Raw genomic sequence first — 27847 nt, forward strand, 5'->3', positions numbered from 1 at the left:
AAGAGCAAAGTCCTGGCTCCCCTGAAGTTAGCATTGTCTTCAGGGGACTCTATGCCATTACAGGCACCTATCAGGTATCTCAAGGGGAGACAGAAGAGTAGTGCCCACGGCTGAGTTTTATTTTTTAACTCTCCCCTAATGAGACAATATAACAGTGACACAACAGCTGATTGCCATGTTTGCCAGGCAAGAATAATAATTTTCAGTTTTTCTAAGAACTTGGAGGAAGGAAGCCTACAGGCTACAGCACCATTTCTACTTCTGTGGAGATCTTATATTCTCAGTGGCAAGCTTGAAAAATAACTTCAGTCATGTCAGAAGTATTCTACAGCATTGCTGATTGATTGCATTATTCTTGCCAGGGTAAAAATCATGGCACCATCAAGAAAAGGAAAAGGTTGAGCAAAAAAGGTCCACAGAGCAGGTGAAACAGAATACATAGCCTATTTTCTGTAGAGAGTGCTCTAAGTAATTGCACTGGTATTAAGCAAAGCGAGTAAATACTAATTGCAGTCATGAGGATAAAGTATGTTGTAGGGTCTAGTCTTGCAAATATTATTCAGTGATTAATTACAAGCACTTCAAATCCTTTGCTCATTCCATGGTCAAACACAGGACTAACATGAACATTCATTCTACTGCTGCTGTAAAAACAAGTCTTTATTTCAACTGTCACAGCCAGGGATATTCAGGAAACGCACTGTTCAGCGTGTCATGCGCATTTCCTGTCATGCAGTATGCCTAGCCTATTGCAGTTAGCACCTAAACATCCTTGGTGTGTTAAAAGCTCATGGTTTTTACTTCCGGGTTCAAACACATTATCGATTAGACTGAGTCTAACACCATAGTAGACCCCTTTTTGATTTGACCGCAGCTTTACTCAAGTAAAGCTTTTTAAAGAAAAAAAAAGTCAAGAAATATAAAATTTTGCTTTTTCCCTTCAGAGAGCTACATTCATAAACTCAGACATCAGAATTCAGCTAATATTCTTATCCCCTAACCCTTCTTGTGTTTCAGCTGCTACAGTCAATTCTTCTACCACGAGTTACCATCTTACCGGACTTAAGGAAAAGACTATCTACCGTGTGCAGATTTCAGGATTCACCAATGCTGGAGAAGGACCTCAGACTCTTTCACAACCTTTCAGTACGCCAAAATACGGTACTGTGGAAGCTTTAAGCAACTGCATTATGCCTGGAGTCAGTCGTGGCTTTATGCACTGCACATAGCATTATCCTCTACCCTCCCTTTCCCCTGCTTTTCAGGGAATGCTCACACACAAGATTTACTGTTCAGTGCTTAGTTTACTGATAGCAAACACACAAAATCTTTCCTTTGTTACAGGTAAACTACATAACAACTGTGTCTATATAATCACTGCCTAGCACACAGAGATTTAGCTAAGGTTCCTTATCGCTGAAGCATTTTCTGACCTTGTTGTGCTAGCTATATTCAAAGATCTTTCTTTCTTTATTGCAGGCTCCAATGACATATTCCAGCAGTTTAAATTCTGTCTGTGACTGGTTAAGTTCAGTGGTCTTTGTGCTTCACAAAACCCGGAGCAATCATCTAGAACAGTTTTTCAGTTAGCCACTTAAGCCATTAACCACAACCATAACTCAGGGAAAGTGTCCTGAAAAACAAAAACAAAAAACACACACAGCACACACAGGCTGAGACAATATCAGCCACAGGAAAACAAAACCTGTGATATTCAGAGAGACAGAAGTATGTAGATGATATCTTCCCACTATAGGTTTTTGTGTTCATACAATGGGATAGTCAAAGGCACGAAGCAGAAGGAGGAAAGAAATTAAAATTTTCCCTCAAAATCAACTCAAATCAAGTTTCCCATGAAAATCCTTTCTGCTGACAAAGAGCACAAGAAATCAAAGGGCTTTCACCAGAATTGGTGCGCCAGACTTCTATTATACCCACTGTATTGAATCTATGTTAAGATAAGATTCCGTTTTTGTGGAAAATAACAAGAATTCAGAGTTAATTGAATGCTATTTTTTTAATTCAAGTAATTACACTCAATTCAGAGATTACATTTACTGTTCTCTGCTCCCCAGTATTTCACAGGTTACTTTACATCCATTAAAAGAATCTCAGGCTTCTTTTTTCATAAAACACTTTCTCAGCAACAAAGCAGTTAGCAGCTTTTCAAATACCTTTTAAAGCAAAACTAAGTAGCTGTTTGTTCGATTTTTAAAAATACTTTTTTGTTGGGAGGTGGGTAGGAAAAGAAAAAGCAAGCAGCCTTTTCACAAGTATGGTTTGTCAGTATCAGCAACACAATCATGTGCTGACCACATTTTCCTGACGCTATTTTGAAACTTGATTTAACTGTCTGTAGAGAACACCTCAACTCTGACTCACGCTTCATCATAGATACTTCAGTTCCTGCATTAGCAATACTGGTCTTGCTGCCTGTGTTTTAAGTAGTTTGTCTCCTGGCAAGACAAAAAAGAAGGATCTCTGGCAGGTACTAATATAAGCAATGGTAGGCAGTATAGGTGCATGCCAAGGGCTGACACATGGCTGACTGTGAACGGGATTATATTCATGTTCCAAGCAGGTGAGGTAGGCAAGTCACCTATTAAATACACAGTCTACGTTACTGTTACCAGGACCAGGTGGGTTATTTACAAAAAAAAAAAAAAAAAAAAAAAAAAAAGCCCACTACTAAAATCTGAAACATCTTAAAAGCCACTTCCTATTGAATAGTTTCTTATAAAGCCAGACCTGCAGCAGGGTCCTGACCCACTAAATAAGATGGAGCTCGCATGGGGAGTAGGTATGCTTCTGCCTTCTATTATGGAGTGAGGTTTTTTAGGTGATAGATTTAAGAATCAGCATGTACCCAGACATCTTAAAAAAATAAAACAAACCTAAAGACCTCACAGCCCTCTAAAAATCCCAAACCTTGTCTGAATTAGATTTCACTTACAGGAATCCCAGAACATGTACAAAGTTTGACTTGAATTCTGTCTGAAATGCTTCTCTAATGGAAGCAACAGAGCCTCTGCATACTTGATACAATAAGTCTGATTCCATCTCCCTGTTTGTTTCCCATCAGATAAAGGGGAATTTGAAGGTTTTGTGACTGGCCTTTGCTTCAGCATCATGCTCATTCTGGTTTTTGCACCTCTCACTTGTTCTCTGGTGCTTAAAAGGTAAGAAGGGAATATTGAGTGAACTTGTTAGCTGCACTTCCTTTTTACTTAACCCTAAGTTTCATAGCACTGGGTATTTTTTGGCATTAAAAGCAACTCAATTCAAAAGCACAAGACAAAAAAGCCACCCCGCTCATTTATACAGTGAGAGCATTTAGAAACCAGTAACAAACTGATTGAAATACTTTGACAAAATTCATCATCTTTTACTTTTGATACACTTATCTGAGTACTTACTGTCTCAAACACCCTTGAAACGAACACGGATCATTTCTCAGAACCAAAAATAAATAATAAATAAATATCTACAGAATAAGCATACATTTGATTATATTCTAGCAGCATACACAGATTGACATTGCCATTTCAGCAGTTTAGATGCTACCTGTACAAATTATGCACATAAGCGCATAATAGGTATGTAGGGAGCATCTGTAGAGATGAGGAGTGATGGATGAGTAGGAAGAAGCGAGAATAACAAGGATGTCTACAAGATATAGATGAGGGAAGAGGTCCTCTAACTTTGGGACAAATTATTCTTTGTAGTGATAAAGTACCCTCCCCTCCTCAAATTAATCTGAAGTACAATACTAGGGCACGTACTAACACTAAAAGCAAAATGGCTTGCATAGTAACAGATTATTCATTTTCAGATACAGACTAGTCCAGTTCCATACACCTGGTTATATTATTAGTGTGATATCCTAGAATACTACCTTCCTTTTTCTCCTTTTAAAAAGCACCTACCTCAGATATTAAAAGGGTAGCTGTGAAAGGGCAGAGCAAACAGGTTGTACAAACTGCGACTTGAAAGGCACAATGCATAACATAACTTATTTTAATTTATGCATCGGGCTAAAGGCTCCTGCCTTTGCTGTTGAGAAACAGAAGACATCACAGCACACAAGCCTGCTGTTCACTTTCTTTTTTCAGGTATTTGCTTTGAGTTGCTCCATGTCTGTTCTGGCCTTTCTAAAGAGCTGCACACATTTTTCCTCCCCTGATGAGAACAGCTGAAGCCTACACAAAAGTTTTGTCTCAGAAAGGGCTTTATCTTGTTAAAGATCGTGCTCAGCTTAGCTCACTAGTAAAGAGCTCTCAGACAACCAGAAAAAAACAGCACTCAAAAGCCCAGTGTAGCATTACAAAATGACAACGAATTGCAGCAGTATTGAGCATCTGTAACTGAGGAAAAAAGGTCCCAAGGGACCCCCTCTGCTCAATTGTTTTGGTTAGATTTGTAAGAAGGGACTCACCAAGCCAGATAAACACCCATCTTCATGGGATCAGCGGAGATCAAATAATTCTATGGCCTCAGGCTCCACCTCAAACCACAACCTAAACAGAGACTAAGTATTTCACATGTAATGAAGTCTGGATTTGACTTGAAGACCAGACACTGAGGCAGGGTGATGTACTAGATAACCTTGTAGTCTCTCACAGCTGTTTTTTCTGTGAAGTGAGTCATTACCCAAAGGTCACACAGTGCTGCTCTATCAGCCGCTTCTGATAGAGGGATGATCAGCCCAGAAGAGCTCAGAGCTGCTCTTCCTCCGCTCCCACAGAAGGCGATGATTAAGGGTCATTGCTGGTTGATGTCAACGGGATCAGACTCAGTCCAAGAAAAACTTCTCTTGAAACTCGTACACCACTCCCACCGCTTCCCCTCTACGGGGAAATAACAGCCAGCCTCTGCTAGCATGGGGAAGGCAAGAGCTGGCTCGGGGAGCCCAGCGCAAGGGGAGCCACGGGCACCCCGGTGACGGCAGCCTGTCCCCTGAGGAAGAGCCACGGAGCACGTCAGGAAATCAGCCGGGGCGGGGGCGGGCAGGAAAGAGGCACGAAATAAAAGGTGTTCTGAGATTTATGCGGAGATTGTAACAACGATTCACTCATCGCCAGCCCAGAGGTGTGCCTTTTGTCCCGTTTGTCCCTCACCTCGGCCTCGTTGGGTCTGGAAGGTGCCTGAGGGAGCTCGGCCAAAGGGGCCCTGCCCCAACCCCGGGGCTCGCCCGAGGCCTGCAGGCCAGGGCCTGCCCTCAGGGCTTGGCGCCCGCCACCCTCTCTGACAGCCCCACACGCCCCTTCGGCGGGCTGCCCCTGCCCCACGCCCGGCAAGGGGGTACAGAGCAGCCGCAGTGGCCGACCTTGGCCCCCCGAGCCAGCCTGCCTCCCCTTGCTGCAGCCGCGCGGCCCTCGGCCTTCCCCGCCCGGCTCTCGGCCGGCGCTCGGGGGCCTCGTCTGCATGCCTACGCGGGGCGCAGTTGCCCCCAGAAAAGCTGGAGAGCTTGGCAGGTTATTTTGAGTTTTCTTATCTCTGAGCTCCTGAATCCAAGAAAGGAGCTTGAAAGAAATGACTTTGATGAGATGGCTGTTGCCAGGCAGTCAGCTGAAACCCATTTGAACCGCTCGGTTCATGAACTCTTGTGCTACTTTTGTAAAACCTCCCCCCATCTCTTGCTCATTCAAGCCCTGCGAGGTTTGAGTGCAAAGGCAGAAATACTACCTGAGCTCCGAAACAAACACGCTGGATTTGGATTTTGTAGCAAGTTGGAACGACTTGTTCCTTGATCTATAGCTATTTCAGAAGCAGTTTGTGTGAGCTTTCAGTAAAGGCATGTTTAGATCACTATCAGAGGAAATAGTAAGATATTGTAATAGATCCCAGCAAGAGCCAAATTCAGACTGGGGATAAAGACTAGGAGCTATATTGCACTCCCAGGGAGGGCCTTGGGAGCAGGCCCCAGGGAGAGCCTCTTCCAGATCAGCAGCTTTATTTCAGAGAAGCTAAAAAGCAGAAGTTTGTTCTTTGAGGAAAAGTAAACTTCTAAGTTGAAGCCCACTAGCAAGTGCTTATTAAAACAAACTTCTTCTTACATGTCTGAGAGTCCTCAAAGGAGAAAATGGAGGTTTTGTGGAAACAATAGTGAATTAAGAATACACAATGAGAGAACTATAGAAAGAGACGTTACCATCTCCTGTCGCAGATGCTAGATTTCACTAACTCAGCATTGCAGCATAGACTAACAAGTTTGGTCCTCAGTTTTTCATTGGCAGTATGTTTAATAGCCAGTGCATAACATCTCAATTTGATGATTGTGAAAATACCAATAAAATTTGTATATGAATGCCGTTAATAATAAATGCATAGGAAATGTCAGTCATCTAACCTGACAATAAACTTGGAGTATTTCTTTACAGGTTGAAAGAATGGTACTGGCCTAGCGTACCGAATCCAAGAAACAGCAGTGCAATCCAAGATATGGCAAGTACTGTTCCAATGGTATGAAAAAACATACCAGGAAGCTTTTTCCTACTGATTAATCAGTATATTAGTTATTATTCTTTTCTGAAAACTCTAGAGCACAAGATACTCAAAAGTAACTCGCAACTTGTAAGTAATACTGATGGCCTAATGCCACAGAAGTGTCCAAAAGGAGATAATATATGTGGTGTTTTTCTGGAATCCATTCCTCTCCCCTCAAGATCTCTGTGTGCTTCAAGAGCAATCCAGGGGCTCTAGTTTTTCAGCTGGTAGCTGTCTGAAGAGGCATGTGCTAATCAAAAAGCACTACAATTCAGCTGCACGTTTAAGCCTTGCTCTACCCATAGCTTGTGATAAAGATATCTGTGTTTCAGGTCTGAAGTAGTGCCTGGAACTTAGCTACTGGAAGGAGACTGCTGGAGAGATACACATTTGTCACTTCCTTGTTCCCAGGCATTAACATGATGACCGGAAGTATATGCCACTGTCAGGCTAAGCGGATGTCAGGGACTGGAGAGTTCAAAGCCAAATATTGCCATAGGAAAAGACAAGAGCATGATCAAAGATCAGGCCAGAAGCTGGAAGGTCTCTACAAGATACTGTCCAAGATCTAAGATAGAAAACACCAGAATGAAATCAGCAGCAAGGAAGTTCAAGAAGACCTTGACAGGCAGGCCTTGCCTTTCCCTTGCCTTGCCTCTTGAACCTAAGTGTAGCTACTTTCGATAAAGAGGTGGTGAGCTCAGATGTAGGATCAGGTAGTCATTCCGCAAAAACCAGAAAATGCAGAAGAGCAAAGGATGATCAGGTGGCAGATGTACAAGTTGAGAGTTTCAAAAGTGATATTATTAGAAGATTGTAGTTTCACTAGTTTAGTGAATCAGTTTTAAAGAACTTGATCTGTTTAGGAGCACTGGGCAACTTCCAATTCATAGTTCTCAAATTCAGCTGTCTTTCATCGGCCACTCGAGTAAAAACAACTCCACTTAATTCTCTTGGTTCTTTTGAATACATTTAGAAAGTGGGAGATCTACCAACACTTGCTCAAAATGAGTCTTCCTCAAAGGCAAAAAGAGAATCTAGTATATTAAGCAGTTAGGGGGTTGCTTCCTTAAACAAATAGCAAAACCTGAACGATTTTTTAATGTGATAAAAAGGTTAGGGGGATAGGAGAAGGTGAGCAAGAAAGGAGTAAGAACCACCAGTCAAAATGACCTAACGTCATATTAGGCATGACTACATTTTGATTCAGATGGGCAAGTGTTCAAAGAATAATTTGCGATTGTGAATAATGCAAATGAAATGCATTGAGGCTGCATCTGATAGAAAGAACAAAGAGGTTTTATGGACTAGAATGCCATAAATACTTTAAAAGAAAAATATGTTTATTCGAAAATCCATTTAACTGGTCCTGCAGAGGCAGAGCAGCTATAAAAGGAAATGGAACCTGTATTAGCCCAGTCTGGTAGAGGAATAGTATTGTGTTGATAATGTGACAGGAAAAGAAATAACAGATATCAGTTAAGGGCTTTTGGGAAAGCAGAAAGAGCTCTGAGTAGACAATACAATAAAGCAGTTACCAGAGACTTTCCTAGAAGTAAGCTGACATTAGCAACAGTTCATTAGGTATGCCTTTCTCTATATTTCATGAGCACTATAAAACTGTTAAATGGGAAGCAATTAGGAAATTTTACTATATTATCCGTGTGTGTGTGCCTGTGTGTGTGTGTGTATGTATATTTGCAGATTGTTTCAGGAACGATCTCTCTCAGCTTAGTTAAACAGCGTATGAAATCCTGACAGAAACAAACATATATTCCAGATTGGTGGCAAGAGAATTTGTACTTTAAATGCACTCAGAACACCTGAAACTGCAATGTAAGGCCATAATACAAATCCCATTGTACCTAGCAGCAAGGTGAACTGAGAGCACGCTCAATTCAAACAGCACACGCAGATGAGGAAAATGAACTGCGGTGACTAACAGGGCCAGCCAGCCAGCCCATCAGCATCCTGTTCTTCATGTTTAGAAAAGATTCTTCAAAGAAGGGTATGAGACTTCCTGGAGGGAATAGTTACGGGCCTAACCTCACTCCAAGAGGGAACAGTTTTTTCCATGAAGCAATGGGATTTTAGAAATCAAGGAAAATTGGTTTTAAGTAACAACATTTTTACATTCAGTTATGTAGGAACAGTTCTATTTTCTAGTCATTGGGAGCTGCAATGTCTTCACTCCTATATGTATATCTATTGCGGTCAATAAGCCTGCAGTAAATTCACAGAAGTGAGCTAAATAGGACTTTGCTTTAATGCAAGAATTATCAAACTCTGACACCTGTAAACTTGCAAATGGCATGCCAAGGCAAATAGTGAGTGCTTGTGAGGTGCTCACCTGGGCTACAGTATGGGAATATCCTGGTGAGGTTAATATAGTTAATCAGTCACCTGCACAGAAAGCAATTGGTTCAACACAATAACTACTTACACAGAGGTTTTCACCATGAGCTGAACAGTAATCAGCTCTTCGCAGGCACTGCCAGTCGGCTGATGTGGGCTATTGCAGGCAGGCTACTGCAGGCAGGCACAGCCCTTGTCCTACTTCTTCAGCCAGGGTTGGTCCTGGGAGGTGGAAAATCTACAACTACCACGTCGTCTTCTTCACACATTAGTGGCTCTCGCAGATAGGAGTTCACATGCTGCTTATTTTAGATATGTTAGGTGTAGAGTTTGGGCTGCTGTTCATAATAAACATGAAAATGGAGACATATACCCTACAAGTCTTTATTCAAAACGGGGCAAATGCCGACCATGAAGAGGTGTCTGCTCATCCCAATAAAAGTGCTAGTTAGATACTTATTGATATTTTATGCAGAGTTACTGAGATTTCAGAGAGCAACAGTACATTCATTCTCCAATTCAGAACAGAAATTGTGGGAAGAAAGGAAAGTGAAACACAATTTATCCTTACTTATTTCTCAGATAAGGTCCATAACAGTTTAAAGAAATTTAGAGCAAGTGAGGAGAAAAAAAAAAAAAAGGAAGAGGCTAATAAATATGTCAGACAACATACCATCCTAGCCTTAATTTAAAAAACATTACGGGGAAAGTGGGAAAACCCAGCAAAACAACCTAAGCAGAACAGAAGGATGCTTGGCATTACAGACTGTTCTCCAAGTAATCATCCAGAATTTGCAAAACCTTGTAACCCAATATATATTCAAATCACAACATGGCATTAAGGTGAATAACAAACTGCAGGTAGAGGCTGATACCGAAGCTAGTTTGACTATCATTCAATTCAATCTGCTGCATTTTTCTGGTAACGTATGGGTTAAGCTTTTTGAAAGCTGCGGGTCTCAAAACAGCTCATCCTAAAACCTACATTTTATCCGTGCTACATTTTCTTTCTAGCACACAGAAAAGCAAGAAAAACTTTACTTAAAGGAGAGGAGGAGAAGTCCTCTTAATTAGAGAAATAAATATTTCCAGTCATGTTCCTAAAACCTATGGAGATAAGATAAAACACATTAGTTAGCTAACATTATATAGGCAGGACCAGGCTGCCTGTCTCCTAGCTTTATTTTTCAGTCATTTATTTCAGTAAATTGGCAAATGCACTTTGATATGATTTGAGATGAAAATTATGATACTGAAATTCTCCTTTCTCCTTGTTTTGCCTTGCAGACTAATTGGAAACCCATTTCAACATCACTGCTTCAGGCCGTGACAGACAATGATACCACCAGCCTGTACGTCATAGAGCATGAGTCAAAGGCTCCTTTGAAGCTAGAGCTCTTTGCAGATGATGTAGAAGAAGACAGCAAACGTGACACATGCCAGTCAGAAACACTTAGGAATAATATAGACATAAGCCTAAGGCATGCACAAATCCCTGAAAAAGCTGTTACAAGTGAAAATGAAAGGGTCATTTCCATTACAGTACCACTCTTGAGTGACTATACCAGCATGGAGTTCAGCCAGAAAGCCCTGATGAGTCTGACAGTGAAGCTACCTGCAAGAGCTGCTCATCCTCACCTGGAAATGGAGCTAAGCAGTAAGCCAGCAAAAACTGAGCAACAGGTTTTGTTTGCTCCTCAAGATTACTTGAAACAAAGCCAGGTAGTATTTATGCCATCTGGACCAACTTTAAGGGGACATGTCAATTCTAACTGAAGAATCTTCATACTTTCTCATGCCATAAAGCAAGTTCCAAAACCTCTCGAGAATAGAGACATTAGGATCATATACAATAGTGAACTTGTGACAACGGTAATTCTCTACTTCAAGGCAGAGAATTCCTAGGTGAAATAGATTAATTATAAAATTACATTAGCTATTTCACCACAGATACTCTGTGCTAATTCCTACAGTCTTCACATAGGCGAAACTTGCATGGAAGTATATGAAAAATCTTCCAGTAAGGTACATCTCTTTGCTAATTCCTTTGAATTTGATGATTTGCAGAGAATGTAATAAATCCAACATGGCCAATTGACTCAGTTACAGTATTTGCATTTAGGAGACTTCAGTTCTAGTCCCAGGGCAGTCAGGAAGCCAATACTGTTCAAGTCATCAGAAGAGTTCTCTAATCAGTTTTATATATCTAAGACCTGATTTTCATGTCCAATAAGCTCTTTAGTAAAAATTTTAGGTGTCTACCACTCCAAAAAAGCTCTCCAGTTGTTCAAAGCTGACAAACAGAAAAGTGAGAAGCCCTGAATTTAAGCAGGGAAAATGATGCCTATCCACCTATGTAAAGCACTTTATGTTGGATAAACAGTTTTGTGTAAGTGAAGATGATGATAACTGTTATCATCATTACTGGAGTTTCACTTACATTACATTACGGCTCTTTCTTCCTATATGTATCCATATGGATATAGAAAGCTATTCATATTTAATGAGAGTAATTGCAGATACTATTTCACACTGGATGCAATAATGAAATTTGTAGAATAGACTTCAAGAATTGGGTACTCCAGCTTAGTCATCCCCCCAAAGCTGGCACAGAGGTGTCATTGGAATACAGGGGCTAAAAGGGCCTCCATAATATGCTCTCTATGCAATGTCATTATGGAGTTCCACGATGCAAGGAGTCTAAGCTGTTTTTTCAGTGACTTGCAACATGTTCTCACGATGAACTCCTGTAGGCATTGTTTGCAGTTTGCATACGCAGTTTATTATTGTCTCCTCTAGTTTATGAAGCATTTTATTAAAATTATTTTGTAGAGAAAGCCTGATGCTCATTAGACTGACATGTTTTAAAATTCTCTCATTAAAATTGAAGGCTGATTAGTATTCACACAGAGATTTCAATGCATAGTAGTCATTGGGCAGTATGATTTATAGAATAGCCGTGCTCACTAAGACTTCACATAAGTTGCAAATCCCCCAGTTGACTGATTCACTGGTTTTAACTCTGTGCCTCTGTTTGGACAAGCAGCAGCCAACCTACATTTCATTGTGCATTTTGCACTGATCGTCATCAGCACTTAAAACCCTTTGTTATGCCATAAGAATTTGTTTTTTCTTACTTCTGCACCTAAATATTATTATATGACGTAAAATGTATAAGGTAATAAGTAGAATCAAACTAATGGCCTGTAAGCAATTTCAGTATATAAAGTGGCCTTCCTATGTAAAACTCAAAAGACATTCTGGGCTTCTAACTCAGTCAGTATTGCCTCCATGATATTAGTCATTGACCAACATCTTGCTCAAGAAAATCCATTCATCGAGCTAGGAGAATTTCACTGAAAGTATGCATGGATATATTTGCCTCACATATAAGGGATAGATGTATTCCACTTCCAGTTGTAAAGCTCACAGTACATGTAATTATTGATATCTGTTTATTACCAATACCACACCACATAGTTATATAATGACTGTAAACTGTACATTTGGAAGAATGAAAGATACATGAAAAATCCTGGTACGGAGATTACATATGAATGATGAATTTAGCCCATCATGATGCATCCTCTAAGAGCAAAGAAAGAACATTTTATGCAGAGAGAAACAGAAGAGCAGATTTGCTAGACAGATTCATCAAGCTAAAAAAGAGGCTTTGGTGGAATGGACATAATCTAGGAGCTCCTACCTGCTCATGGACATAGTTTAGGAGCTACATAGTGCTTAGGTCCTCAGATTAGGGACAACTTATTTTTAAAAAGTGTGTGTATATACGTATGCACAATGATTGCAGAAGGGTACTTCTATTAACGTATGTGATATCTGTGATTTATGTGATATAGCACTGTTCGTGTGGTTCCAGTAGTGTCCTTAGTTTCAGTATTGATGTGTGTTACATTATGAGGGAAATTACAAATATAAAAGCTCAGGACCATAAATGCCAAGGCATTTTGAATACCTTTTTTCTTAGTAAGCATATAATAATACCTCATGATGAACACTGTTAGCCTTGGTGAGAATTTAGCCATTATAAAAACCTAGACGCTTAACTACAGGCCTGGAAGCACATAAGCATAGTGATGTAAAGCACGGGGCATTATACAGGAGGGTTACAGTTTTAACATTTCATATTTACAGAAAAACCAATGTAATGTCCAGTCTCTAATATGGCCGGTCTATTGAGCAGTAGTGGAGGGTTTAAAAAAAAAAAAAAACACATCCAGCATCATGGTAGAGGACAGCAATGAAGAATGAGGTAAAACTGGTGAACTCGAAAGATATGTGAATTTGTCCTACATTTGAATAACAAAGTGCAATATCTGGCTCTTTATCACCATTTAAATGGTCAGAATGAGCGGAGAGCACCGATAAGGCCCATCACCTTGGTTGCCAGCAACACAGTGCATGATGCCAGAGAGAGGATTACACAAAACTTGTGTTAGGACAGGAGTGCTTCCATCTTTATGTTTCTAAAAACCAACTCTGTTCAGTAAACCCATTTCCAAAATGTATCTAATAACACACACTCAAAAGCTAGGCAGGTTACCTAACAAAAAGAAAAAAAAATTGTGGATTCCAAGTTATGCAAGTCATGGCACATTACTGAAGGAGTCAGCTGTGGTACCAGAAAGAATATAGTTATGGTAGTGAGTACATTAGCACCAGCAAAGAGCCAGTCTAGTATATATCTGTTTTCCTGGTACTTTGGGTAGGTTAGGTTTTTCTTGCATACTTTAATTTAATACACATGTTGTTGTTTTGCACTTAAGGTCAGACTACAGTACGTTAGCTAGGCAACATTTGAGATACAAGAAATATAGATATTTCGCTTGGGAACAGCGTATTGCAGTGACGACAATACTCCAGAGGTTTTTTTCAATCTATGTTAACTACCAAATAGAATAATAATAATAATAATAGAATATCTATAAATTAGGATAGAATGGAATATCTATAACCCCCTGAAATACTAGGAGTTGGGGGATACTTTGACAACCTCAAAAACCACCTCCTGCTACAACAGCATCTATTTGAAGAGAACACACTATCTAAAAGCAGACAGTACAGGGGGCGTGGGGATCCTGTCAATCTGAGCTAAGGCCAGTTATTGCTACAAAAGCTGTAAAATAACAAACCCCCTATTTTAAGCCCTCTGCTTACAAAAGATGTTTGTCTTAGAGCTTCTGGCTCTGTGTTGCAGGCTCCTGGTTTACCTTTTTTTCCCCCTCTTGTGATGGCATTGTTTTTCTTAAGAAGTATGTTTCTATTGCCTGAATTACATTAACTGTGTTCTAGTACTGTGTTGATGAGCTCAGTGTGCAAGTAGGTAATAAAACTCTGGACTCCTTACATCAGTCACCTCTGAACACTGTTTACACGGGATTGTCACTATGACAAATTACTTCATGCCTATAGGGAGGGAGAACAATCTTATCCCTGTATCTATTTTATTTCTACAGCTGAAATGGCAACCTGACTAATAAAACTGAAAAATAATCTGCTGCGCTAGGAACTGTCATTCACATCATCCATCCTCAGAGTCCCCTTCAGTGTTTCCTGGCACACAGCCTTCACCTGGCCAAGGCAGAAACTTCACAGAAAGAGACTGACCAAGGAAGTAATCTGGATTTATCAAAGAGGTAGACACAGGCAGGACTCAGAAAAATCCCTGAGGAATCATAGGCACAGCAGTGGCCAGCATAGGCCAGGGTTCTTGTGGTGAAACAGGTTCAAGGCCTTACCAGAGACCATGGAATCTAGGTAGGCTGGAGAATAGTAACGACACACTGCTGGACCTCAAAAATTGCAGGCTACAGCCCTTTTTTGATGGATGGCTAGTATGGAAAGGGATAGCAGGACACCACAGCTTCATTGACCTTTCCCAAACAGCAGCTACTGTTGCTGAACTTTGCTTGTAGTGGTACCCAAATATCAGCAACCTTCCCCTTTCTGTGAGCAGCAATTATGTAACCATCTCAGCATGCATTTAAAGTGAACAGCTACTGGGAATCACCAGAGTTAGGAGCCGTAAGGAGCAGTAATGCCGTTCTGGTAGTGATACACGTGGCTGTGTGTTCAGTACCCGCGTGGCTTTGGTGGGCCACCACACTGAGAGGCTAAAATAGCCAGCCTATGCTGGTCATTATTTGGATTGCCAATCCATTAATTTGAAAGAATGTTGCTTACCTCCTACTCACTGCAAATTCTAGTTCATTTCTACATTTTTGGACAGCATTTCCAGCAAATAATGTTAAGTGCAGCCTTCAAGCAAGACAGAGCCAAATCTACAATATCAGGGATGGATGCAGCATGATGGTAGCACAATCTGAGAGCTGGATGCCTGTCTGAGATAGATCTGTCAGTCCCAAGTAACTGTCCAGCATACCTAGTTCTCAGTGCTTCTCTGTGCATAAGAATGGTCCTTCAAGCCACTAAGAAGAGCCCATCCTGCTCCCCTCGGCCTTCATGCCTCAGATCTGTGTTGCTCTTGTTCTGGAACAAATTTGTTCCTTCAACCTCAGTTGTCTTTTGCCATTCATATAGTTTATCCTTATGATAAGGATAGGATACAGCTCCCACTCTGATGTGGCGTTCCCGAGGATCAGGAATAGGATTTCTTTCCCAGCACGTTGAGTGATATATCAGGACCAGCTCACTTTTCTGCCTGCTTCCTACCCAGGTGAAGTCTAAGGGGGCTCTTTCACACTAGACTTGATCTATATGTTTACAGCTCTACTGCGTGAAAGCGCTATTCAGCTTACTGGAATACCACGTCATTCACAATGGATATGACTACACGTCATTCACAATGGATATGACTACTCTGAGATGTCTCAAACTGTATCTTTTTTGGATCAGGCCATGGTTTATCTCTTTGCTGTTTCAATTTTGTAAAGACAACAGAAACCTCAAACTTCCAGGTCTTGTTGCCAGGCTATTATGAAACCTACTAGAAAACTGATTACCATTCTTCAGCAAATCACTAACTTTTCAGAGAATCATTGACCCCAGAATTCTTACAGGCACCTTACAATAAAAGGAAAACATTTTAAAAGGAGTATTAATGACAAAGCTTACATTTTACCAAGAATGTTTGAAGGCCAGGAAGTCTTGCTGAGGAGTTTCATCTCAGATGGGTGTGCAACCCCAGCTCCATTCACTGAAAGATGATGAGCTGAAAGCATCGAGATACAGTCTAAGACCAAATTCTGTCATCTCAAATAAATGCCATAACAGAACGGGCCTCACCTGGCAAGAGAAGTACAAGAACACCAGCTTCAAGTGCCAGTCCATTTAATCACATAAAGACATTTCAAAGCAGTGTTTCTATTACAGGATGGCTCAGCACCTCGGCATCCAACCTCTTCTGCAGGTTACCAGGGGAGGCAGGCACCGGGTAACAAATATGGCATGGCCTCCAAGTCCACATTTAAGCTTTGTCAGACTTGACTAAAAAGGCCTTCTAACCCCTACACAGAATATCTCCTATTAATGTACAAACAGGTATATCACATACCAGTGTGTTTTAGCAGATTACTGCTGCATCAGGGTGCTAAAGATAGCAATAACAGGGTAAAAATAGCAGTGGTTTTTGTAGCAGGCTTGTAACTAAGTCTCTATGGCACTATAAGTTTAAATATGCAGTATTTCAAAGGATATCTGAAAAGTTTCTGTGACAGCTCAAAAGAGGGTGCTCTAACCCTGACTTTTATACTTCAGTGAAGTATAGCATAACTTCTTGAAGATGATGCACTTCTCACACTAGCTATCACACCTTTATTTTTTGAGATTTCAGTACTGACTCTGGCTTCATCATTTTTGTTTCTCCACTGTAATTCCCTCAACAAGCCTGAAAGAGCTCAGACCTTTCTTGCTGACCTCTCTCTCAGGACTTACAACCAGCATATGTTTGTAGCAGCAAAGGACAACATTTCCAAAACAAGGCATTGCTACAGCAAATCCCAGACTCCAATTTCCAAAGCCTTAATAAGCGAAATATAAAACTATAGTAAAAAAGGAGGGTTCCTGTTTATGGATTCAAAGCGTTGTGTTAAGAAGGGTATATTGTCAACAACAGCCCACAGATCCAACAGTAAGAGATCATCAGCTTACTGGAATAGCACGTTCAAGGCTATCAGATCACAGCAGTAAAGCCAAGCTTCGGTATAAGGCTGGTATCAGCATCCTGCCTAAACACTCCCTATAGTAGCAGGGCCTCATTGCAAATCACTTCCATTCCTTTATCTCAACGATGCAATCACCCTGCTTCCCTGTGTGCAGTCCTCTTCAATCAGTATAGACATTAATCTTTCACGATCTACACCCTCTGGTCTTCCACCTTATCTCAAAGTTATCTTAATTCATAGTTCTTAGTGCACTGGTTCACATCTTGTCTTACTCTTTAGGAAAAATGTCAACCCCTTTATAATATAAAAAGGAACAGGGAGCACCATTCTCCAAAAAAACCCAAGAACATTTTCATGGCTTCCGATTAGCTAAGCATCAAGCATCGGCAACAGTTATTATGGTATAAATTATCACAGTACTATAGCCAAAGACGTTTGATCACTAACTCTATGCATTTTACATCTGGCATGCGTACCTGTAAATCAGAAGATTTGAATCAATAGTGGAATCGGCAGGTTTAGACAGTTACACACCCATTCATGCTTTTCTACACGTGCGGGAGGCAGGAGAGAAGAATGATGTTTCAATGGTTTTATAAAGCTCTGGAGAACTATGATCTAAAAGACTGATCTAGCCTCCAAAAGAATAATTTTTGTCTCTATGACAAAATTATAGATCTCTATACAGGTCTCTCTATAAAGATCATAAAGGCAAAAGCTTTTCTTTTAGAGGCAGAGGATGACATAGGGGACCAGGAAATAAGATCACTTCAAAAGGGGCATACTACTCTTTCTAATTGCTACGGAATATGCTCCAATTGTTGAGCTACTATTGGAATAGAGTTTTACATCGGACCAGAAAGTTCCTAAATCATAGCAGGATTTTTATCTTTTATTATGATCTATTGAGTTACTACATTCCCTAGAATTATAAATTACTCCAGGTGAAAATGATCAAAAGGAATCTGATCTATTAGAACAAAATGAGCTTACACAATACTTGTCTACCATCTTTCATCTAGCATAAAAGCACGGTAAATGGCCATTTCTAATACATTCAGTGCAGCGCGATGACCCAGATCCAACTCTTTCTTTCATCAGAAGATTCTAAAGTATGTTTTCAACAAGTTATAGTCAGCATTGCCACTCGTCGATTGAACAAAGCAAGTACTCTAAGTCCCTGATAGAAAATTAGAAGAGCAATGAACAGAACAGTGAATGTCCCACATTATCTGAGAAGTGACACTATAAACCAGCCTCCAGCTCCCTCAGGTCCACACCATAAATGCTGTCATCTTTCCATCCTCTTTGGAGATTAAGCAACAGAACAAACATATCGTACGTCTAAGGACAGGATCTGTAACTGATCATAGGGTCTCCTAGCTGATACAAATGGAATTTGGTCAGATCAAATAACACTTTACAATTAACATAATCAACATTCAACCCACATCCTTTGTGGAGGTTAGCCCACAATCTCCGCATCTCTACTCTGTATTATGTTCTATCTCAGGTCCTAAAAATACAGATCAGCCTTCAGGCTGACCTGGAACATGGTTTAATATGATTTACAGCATAGTTCAGACTAGTCAAGTGTATTACTGGATACCTTGTGTAGACTAGACTAGGCAGGCTGACTGGGATGCATGAGAGTTATATGCTAGTAAGGAAAATGCCAAGGTACTAGAGAAACAGAATTTTAACAGCTCAGGAAAGTTTTAAATGAATTTTAGTAACATAACAAGAGTATCCCTTTAAAACTGAATGAAGTGGAGGAGTAACTTTGGGAAATGTTAGGTTGATGGCCATCACACTAATACACAAATCTAATGGAAGCAGATTGGACATTTTGTTCAATGTTCACAATGTATGTGGACCATTGCAATTGCTGTGAACTCCTGAATCAAGTAGTCTGAATCAACCCTTTAAAATGTTACTTCAATTAAAGTTTTTCTTTAAAAACAAATTTAAGATTTGCAGAGAGAAAAAGAGGAGAAGCATAATCTTCCTCAGGTCTGAAACTGAAATAGCAAATTTATAAAAAGACTACTGCTTACATTTATGCCTGCCTGTTTTCTTAAAACAAGAAGGCAAAACAAGCTAGCAAAACAAAGCATGTACAAAAAAAAAAGTTTGATTTTAAAAGACTGCCACTTTTCAGTCTTTTTTCAGCCACCAGTTCTAAAAATATTATCCTTTTATTTCTACACTTACTGCTTCAGTGAGTAATTACTTACAAAAATTATGAAGTATATAATTTAAATAGGCAACATATGATTTGGAACCATTGCTAAATCATCTCAATATGTTGCTTATATCTCTGTTTTTCCCATTTTGACATTCAGAGGAGCAGCATGCTGAAGTGCAATTATCCAGACCACAGATTTGTTGGCTAAATCAATCTGACCACTAAGAGGAGTTAAATCAGCCACAAGATCCATTACACACATGACAGCTCTCTCAATCTCATGGTCAGATCCCTACTAACCAAGCCAAAGCATAAAATGTGCTGAGGAGCACATCTTAAACCTTTGCTTCTAAGCCATCCTCTGTTTATTTAGATTCTTACAAGCTACACAAACTGATAGAGAAGCCTAAGTGTTGAACACAGTGAATTTTAACATGAAAATACCCATGACAATAAATTGACACGTACCGCTGATATTAAAAGTGCTGCATGAACTCCTGATCTTACTTATATAGAAGGAATTTTGACAAACAATTCTACAGAGCCAAATGCATTAACTTACTGCTTAAGAGGACTGCTTAAGAGCACTCTCCCTGATGGAGCTATGATAAATAGCGTTCCTGTGGAGAAGAAACCACCTGATTTTCTGGGGCAGATGTAGCCTAAAAAAGAAAAAGAGTACTGCTTCACAAACATTTGACTTATCACATCTGATTGTAGTGGAAGAGAGTTTATGACACAAATAAACGTTTGGGGCATCATTTATTTACAAAAACAACAACATAATAACAGCGTTTGACGTTTCTTTACTTGTACGATTTCATAGTTGCTTCATGATACCACAGATAACTCTGTCAACACAGAAAAAGTTTGAATAAATGTTTATTAAACTTAAAAGACCTACTTTACCAGAAACACCAAATTTAGAGAAGTGAAAATAGCATTTTTGCTCCTGTAGTTCTTAGGCTCCCCAGTCATATCTAAATGCAGATTGCAGTAGGCGATGTATAAAACAAATTATGGCCCCTGTATCACAGAGATAAATACCAGAAAGAAACTACTGATTAACTACATGAACTGCTCATGTCAAATTACTCCCTTGATGTTTCCAGAGAAGATCACTCATCCCTTTAATTATGAAAATTAGGTATTTATGCAGTTAGCAATTTTAAGGAGCCCATGTTTTACTCATCACTGCAGCAGAATTAGTTCTAAATCTTTACACTAAGGAGGGTTTTACTTTTTAGAACAATTTTTAAAAAATATGTTTGGCATTTAGTTAGCAAAGAAAATAAGGATAAAAATAGAAGAGTTGTAAAATTGCGCTGTGAATAAACACAGATCTGATGAAATTATCACAAGTCTGAGTGTAATGTAAATGTATAAACCTTCTACTCAACAGTTTAAAACTAAAAAAAGACTAGTCATTAAATGAAAACCAGATGACTTCTGCTTTAGCAATTGTCTCAGATTTGTTATTTAGCACATCAACATTTTCAGCATGAAAGCTACTGAACTGGCAGCCTCATTAAGGACATCAAGGATGGAGTGAATGGGAAGACTAAATGGCTCTTCTACCATTGCTGGTAACAGTTCTTCAGGTCAAAAATGAGTCACAGCCTTGTCAATGTGAGAATAGTAATGTCATTAACATGACTAGTGTCAAACATACTTTGTATGCCAAAAATCTTAAGTTTTGTGTCAAAATCAGCATTAGATTATTTTAGAATAAAAAAAACCATAACTAATCAAAAAATAAATGTAGGGGGAAATTTCCCAGGAGAAAACATATAAACAGCTAAAAACTCATTTTTACCATCAGTGTAATTTGGTATTAGGCTCAATAATCATAAAACTGCCACAGCAAATTTTTTTTGCCTTCTTTGACAATAAGAGTTCATGCTTTCAAAAAACGAGTTGTAAAAACTGGAGCTGATAGACACTTTCTCAACCGTAGTGTTTGCTTAACAAACAGCACAGAATCAAAGTGTTACAGCAACGTCTCCTCAAACCAGAGGAAGATAGCTGCCTCTTGATGTTGCCATAGAAGTTTCTGAAGTTGTTTTCTGTTGAAGACACGGCGCAGGAACACCCTCCTTCCCCCCACTGCCGTGCTCAGGGCCTGCAACGGGGCTTACATACTAATGAAACATTCCGGAATTTGAAGTAAAATTCAATACTGAATGCAGAGATGTTTTCAAGAAGTTTAAAATAAAATATCCACAATTGAAAGGGTATTTATCTTACATTAAACAAAAATTCCTTTCATAGAGTGCTTTTAGTTTCCAGTATTACTTTAATTACACTTTTCAACGTATAAAAATAAATGTAAGGTAGAGACTGAAAACTTTTTTCTGCTTACATACTATCTAACAAAGTTAAGTTTTAGACTCTCTTCAGGTAATAACACTAACATTATCTACAAATTTCAACTGTCCACATTCCAGTCTCCGAGAAGAAAACTAGATCTCTCTGAACGAAGCACCTACTGGTTTAGATTATTTCAGCCATTTACACCTCTCAGCAATGTGCCACTAAGTCCAATTCTCACTTTTAATATAATAATAGCAAAGGCAATAATGCGCTTATAATATCGCTGAAAATATCACCAAATGGCAAGACAAACCTATAATATGACCTGATTTGCAATACTGTTGTTGCTCAGAATTCACGTATTTAAAAATTCTTCCAGTTTTACCACTCATTGTAATGCAGTTTTGAGACTAACATTAACAAAACTCAAGATGATTTCTGTTCTTCAAATGAATAGCTAGCAAAATTAATGAGCTTTAATCCTCTTTCTTTATAAACTGACAAAAAGACAGGCATGCAGACATGCTTCAGATCTAAATCAAAGTACAGGATACACACACCACTGTAGCATTAACTGCTTGAAGTGTCATACAGGTGAATGAAAAAAAAAAAAAAAAAAGAAAAAAACTGAAAAGAGTAGTCAGGACCGGTATGGAGTATGTAAGAATTTGCATTATTCAGAGTCGCCATTACTTGTTATCTTTTGCTTAGACTAAAAAAAAAACCCCACAAATCAGATAGTGTTTGCTAGAACACTAGCAAACAAATGGCAAGCAATGCAAAGCATGATACTGACTGCAGAGTTTACCTTCTGAGCAGCAAACACTCAAATGGTCAGCTCATTTTGGGATCCAAGCTGTTCGCAAGTTGCTGCTATTAGCCAGCTGGCTAATTTAGAGCTAGTTCAGCTGTATCTATTGGAAATTGCAAAGCAAAGAAATTAGTTGATGACTAATGGGTAGGCAGAACCCATGTGTCTCTGATATCGCAGGCATTCCTCAGATGTTTCTAGTTTACAGCTCAAAGGCGACTGAAATTTTCCTTAGTTCTAATTCTGGAATCGGAAAAAGAGAAGATTCTTTACCCACCGTACCAGTTATCACAGTCTGCAAACAAAATTTCATCCCTCATAACACCTGTCTTCAATCGATTTATAAAAATGACACCCATCTCTGTTTGGAGCTTGGCCATTATTTTGTCCACCAAAAGTTATCTTCTGTTCCCATCTCCTTCTAAATTGCAAAGAAAAGTCCTATCTGTTGTACAGAAACACAGCTGTAAAATAACTGTAGTCACTACTGGAAGCCTCTGCACGTGCATTTTAAATGTTGTGAGCAAAATGGCACCATACAGTCTTTTTTCTGAGCAACTGAGCGTCACAACACTTTCAATTAAAGGCTGATTCAAGTGAAACTTTTTAACCAGTACAGCTATCATGAACTATGCTGTTCTTAAAAATTTCACCCAATTTCATCTCATTTATAAAGCTCAAAAGCAAACAACCTGACATGGCAACTCAGCAAAGAGAATTGTCAGAAAAAGGCAATGGATTTCCAGTGGATGATGGACACGTTTACTGGGTGACGCACAGCCCTGGTGGAGCAAGCAGGAACGTCACTTCTGTGCTACACTATCCTACCAACTGAAGACAGGCATACTGCTGGACATTCGTTCTCTAGTGGTGGTTTTTAGGAATAAGGACCCAGAAAACACCTGCTAAGATTAGACAGAAATTAATTAACCTCACAGTTCCCCACAGTATTTACAAACAAAACCAGAAAATATAGGATTTGTAGGAAAACGTGGCTTGGTGTGGGTGTGTTGTAGATTTTCCTTTTAAAAACTTTTTCTAAGGGAACCATTAAATCACACACAATACAAAATAATATGCTGCACACGGAACTACATCTGTGATAAATTAGCTAGTAAGGCTGCCATCCTATCAATGTTCAAAGGCATTTTTCTTAGCTAACTATGTGCAATCTTTTTCACATTCTGTAACTGCTATATGCAGAACTATGCAATTTCAGGATAACAGAACTCAAAATCAAACTAATATGGACTGAAACATGATACATTGCAAGAATTCTAATAATTTCTCTCAAAGAAGGGAGAAGATTAGCTTTAATATCTAAAATAGTATCTTTAAAAAGACAATATTTTTTGTTTTAACTGGTACCTACATTGCAGATCAAAGAAACCTCCTGAATAAGAGTAGATGATCAACTAAAAATATTCCTTTAATAAGGATGTATCAGCAGAAACTTCCCTCTAAAATACTTAATTTTATTAGTGAAATGGTACCAAAGATAACAAGTATACAAACAATCTCTTTGCTCTATGCTACTTACACATCATAAATAAGACAGCTGTTGTTGCAAGACACAATCCTTCACAGTCTTTCTATAAGCATACAGATTTGTCATTCTTTTATCAGAATAAGCTGTTTACCAGCCAACAGCACGTGGCTTAAACATCACAAAAATGACTGTCTATACTTTACATGGTAAAGCATTTTCTATAGTCTTAAATGTACACAGTGGCAAGAAACATTAAATCCTATCAAAAATGAAGAGTGATTAAGCAGCTTCACAATCAAACCAGGTTTCATTACCTTATGAACTGGGCAATATTTCATTCCCTGTAATATGTTTACATTTTCATAAGAATTAACTATGCAAAGGAAAAAAAAAAATCAAATTGAAAGCAAGTAACTAATATGCTATTCAGTTTTTTTAAACCGGCAGAAATAACTCTTCCCATGAGGTAAGGCAATTAAGTCATTTGATTGTATTAAGTTGTATTAAAAATAATCTACTTGATTTCAGGTATAAGTAAGTTTTAAAGGTATGACTCTTAAGAAACGTCACAATGATGAAACTAACGAAATTAGTTCAGAGAGCATAAGCCACATTTTCACTTGACAAAGTATTTGCTTTGTGTCATTCTCTTCTAACATGTTTTCTCCCCAAAGAATGAAGAAAGAATCTCTATCATATAACTCCTGTGTAAGTTAGATAATTTTTTCCAAACTATTTTCCCCCCTAAGCTTTGCATACAGTTCCTTTTATATCACTCAACAGGTATAAGAGAAAATGATGGAGAGGTTAACAATTAAGGCCATCCAAATGTAGAGTAAGTGTTTAAAGGGCTGTCTCTGATGTAGGTGATAAGAGAATGCTTTGTATTCAGCTACTACTTTTGTACAGTGGTGGTCCCCAAAATGCATTTTTGCTTCATCTATAAATCTCTTCTAAAAAATAAAAGTAAAAATGGAGCTTTAGTATTTTAACAAGTGAATCAAACAACTGTTCTGACATACCACTTGCATTCTTATCTACAGTACGGTGGTGGCAAAATAGCAATAGAGATCATGTAAGATTTAGCTGAAAATGAGTAATAGCACATATACATTTCTAGAAAATACCACATTTTAAGAAGGCACTAAAGCTTCTGCTTGTGCTCCCATATTTTTTCTTCAACAAATAAGAAAATTTATTTTAATAATGGCACCTGTACTATTTGCAGCTGAACAGACACACTGCAGTACGGCTCAAAACGAAGCTGTAAGTTCTGATAATATCACACAGATGTGCTCGCTTCTGGAAGGACAAAAGAAAACGACAAAATAAAACAACCCCAAAATAACCCAGTAAAGCTAACCTATTATCTATAACATGGCAATGTTCCTTTTAGGAACAGAAAAGTAGCATGCATTGTTCAAATACTTTAAAAGAAATACTCATTTTAGGGCTATTAGTAAGAAATTATTTTAAATAATAAAACCAAAAAATCTCAAGCAGTGAGCAAATGAAAAACATACTAGTCAGCGGGCATTCAACATAAGAACCGTAAAACTGTGTTTATCCTTAAAACCCCTTTTTCTATAGTTGTCATTTACAACAAAAGAAAGTGTGAATATTTATGCACCATTTCCAAGCACATCAAACAGTACACGTTGAAGTTTTTGTGGATTCTTTTTTAACCCACAAGGTAAAACAATACAAAAATTCATCAACAAGCAATATTTTAAACAACTTTCAATGCATATCTTCAGCTTTTTTGGATAGTACAGGTTTACATCGTTCAGTTTCTACTTATTTGCAACAGCTTATGGTGAAACTTAACATAAATCATTTTACAAATAAGTACAGCCATCATGGAAACGCAGGAATTTTCAGAGATGAATACTTCTGATGGCATCTGCCTTTTCATGGTATAACTACTGGTCCGTGCTCTCTTGCTTTACAGCAAGAGGACAACAAAGCTATCACAAGAATTGGAAGAGCTACTAGTATGTTATCAACACGTTCAAGTTGATTGCTTTGACATTTTCTTCCTCATTCTGGGAAATAAAAAGCTTTGGATTTCACTCTCCTTAGTTGAGTCAGAGGTCCATTCTTTGCTTTAAACCTCTTCCATTTTAACTGAGAGGTTTTCTTCATTTGGTTGACAGTTCCCATTCTGTTGTAGTTTGACTTCCTCTGTCCTTTGTATATCTCTGTTGTCTACTTCTTTGTCAGTTTCAGCATTTTGATCCTCTTTAGTGTGATCTTTGTCCTACCAAAGATAAAATCATTTTTCAAAGAAATCACACTCTCAGCATTATAGGACATAACTTCCAAGCAACTCTTGATATTTTGATTGCCTCAAATTCTATAGGCCTATCTTGTGTCACCAACTTTTAAAAATAGGTCTCAGCTTTTTTGTTTGCTTGTTTGTTTTTAAAAAGCTTCCTTTCTTTCCAAGTGGCTAAAGTTAGGCACTCAGAACAACAAGTCACCCCAGAAATCTTTGCCTTATGCCTTTTCATCAATACTGAAATAAAACACAGCCATGAAACCATGAAACCTATGAGAAACGACTCCAGAAATTAAGACTTCACTATGATTGCTAAATAAAGTAGGATTTTTTTCTTTTGTATTTTTGATTTTTTTCTCTTAAAACCACGATGTTTTAAGAGAGGTCTTGGGTAACAGAATTACTAAAGCATCCAATAAGAGAATTACCTGAGCCAGCTGTTTGATAGCAATTGAATAATTACGAGTACAAAGACAGGCTGCTTTTCCAATTTTAAGATTAAGCAATCAGAAGACGTTTCTTTTCTTAATCACATCACCTTCTACTTTGTAAAGGAAAGTTCCATGCTTCTCTTCCCCAAATCTAACCCTTTAGCTTTATTTCTTGCAGTGACCTACATGCAGCCCAGGACCAAAACAGCCAGGGAGAGGCTGAACTGCAGAAAGAAAATTTGTAAGAATAATCTTTTAAGCTTGACAGCCAAGCTATCCCTGAACTCTGCTGCTTAGCTACACAATCTGCTTCCTGCCTGCTCATTCAGATGGGCAACCAGGCAACTCCTAACATACGGCATAGAACAGAAAAAGAGAGAAACCAAAATAAAGTGTTTCTGTAACCTATTCACAGAAGTTCCCACAGGCCCAGTAAGGTTCAAACACGGAGCGTAATCAAATGGGCCTACAAACATCAACTGGAGAATGACTTTCACGGCTCCTGACGACAAGAGTGAAATCCAAGTGTCTCAACTGGACATAATTTGGTAGAGAAAAGAAAAAAAGGAAAAAAAGGGAGAAGGGGAAGAAAAGAAAAAGGAGAGAGGGAAGAAAAAGAAAGGAAAAAAGGGGAGGAAGGAAAAGGAAAAAAGGGAAGGAATTCCAATAATCACTCCACTTTGCATATCACTTACTCACAGAGCTTACCTTCAAAGTAGTGGTGCTTTTCTCAGATTTTTCCTTTCCCTCTTTTTCTTTGCTACTTTTTTTCTTGGAGGTGGAGCGTTCTCTTTCTCTTCTTTCATTGTTTGTATCCCTTTCTCTTTTTTTCTCCTTCTTGTTCCTGCTTATGAAAATTTTTACTCAAATCAGAAGTTTGATTTAAAACAACAAATTACTACCAATGCATATAACAACGTATGGAAAGCTGCAGAGTTTACAAAGTTTCAGCAAAGCTTCAGTCAACCTTCAGGCCATTTAGTTGCAAATTATTCTCTCGTCAGTGGGGGCTTTCCCAAAAATCCCCAAAACATAAGAAGGTTTTTTTTGACAGAAGAAAGCTAAGGAACTCAAACGTTCAAAATGCATGGTATTTGCAAAGAAAAAAGAAAATTAAATTGTATCTGATGACAGGCTTGTACTGTCAGGATTGCTGACAGATTTTAAACATTATAGTTTAAAGCACTCCACAGCTCAAATCCATGAAGGTCTTTTTTTTTTTTTTTTTTTTAAAAACTAAATCATCCTAACAGCTGCAATCATCTGAGACAACTACTTCAAATACAGTAAACCAATGAAAATATTTCCCAAATTGTTTTCAATACAGTATCTGCATCCACCTTTTCTCA

General features: G+C 38.7%; 3 protein-coding genes across 6 annotated transcripts in view; 1 reads left to right on the plus strand and 2 right to left on the minus strand.

Moving 5' to 3' along the window:
• The window catches only part of LOC104146892 (microtubule-associated serine/threonine-protein kinase 4), a 397004-nt gene extending 392440 nt beyond the window's left edge, over positions 1-4564 (minus strand). Inside the window, exon 1 of the mRNA XM_068924761.1 lies at positions 4436-4564. The gene's annotated coding sequence lies outside the window, so the exon portion shown is untranslated. The remainder of the gene's footprint in view (positions 1-4435) is intronic.
• LOC138064046 (interleukin-6 receptor subunit beta-like) overlaps positions 1-14339 on the plus strand; it is a 33975-nt gene extending 19636 nt beyond the window's left edge. Inside the window, exons 12-15 of the mRNA XM_068924765.1 lie at positions 1018-1161; positions 3083-3179; positions 6381-6444; positions 10129-14339. Of these exons, the coding sequence (XP_068780866.1) occupies positions 1018-1161; positions 3083-3179; positions 6381-6444; positions 10129-10617 (794 nt within the window). The 3' untranslated portion in view covers positions 10618-14339. The remainder of the gene's footprint in view (positions 1-1017; positions 1162-3082; positions 3180-6380; positions 6445-10128) is intronic.
• A 9412-nt stretch (positions 14340-23751) lies between these two features.
• The window catches only part of LOC138060897 (splicing regulatory glutamine/lysine-rich protein 1-like), a 37538-nt gene continuing 33442 nt past the window's right edge, over positions 23752-27847 (minus strand). For 3 of the 4 annotated variants that reach the window (XM_068924556.1, XM_068924559.1, XM_068924560.1), the window contains 2 exons: positions 27207-27345; positions 23752-26046 (listed from right to left, as the gene is read on the minus strand). In XM_068924556.1, the coding sequence (XP_068780657.1) occupies positions 25894-26046; positions 27207-27345 (292 nt within the window). In that variant the 3' untranslated portion in view covers positions 23752-25893. The remainder of the gene's footprint in view (positions 26047-27206; positions 27346-27847) is intronic. The other variant, XM_068924557.1, reaches the window with a different exon arrangement.

Source organism: Struthio camelus, chromosome W (genome assembly GCF_040807025.1).
Source record: "Struthio camelus isolate bStrCam1 chromosome W, bStrCam1.hap1, whole genome shotgun sequence".
NCBI classification, from domain to species: Eukaryota; Metazoa; Chordata; class Aves; order Struthioniformes; family Struthionidae; genus Struthio; species Struthio camelus.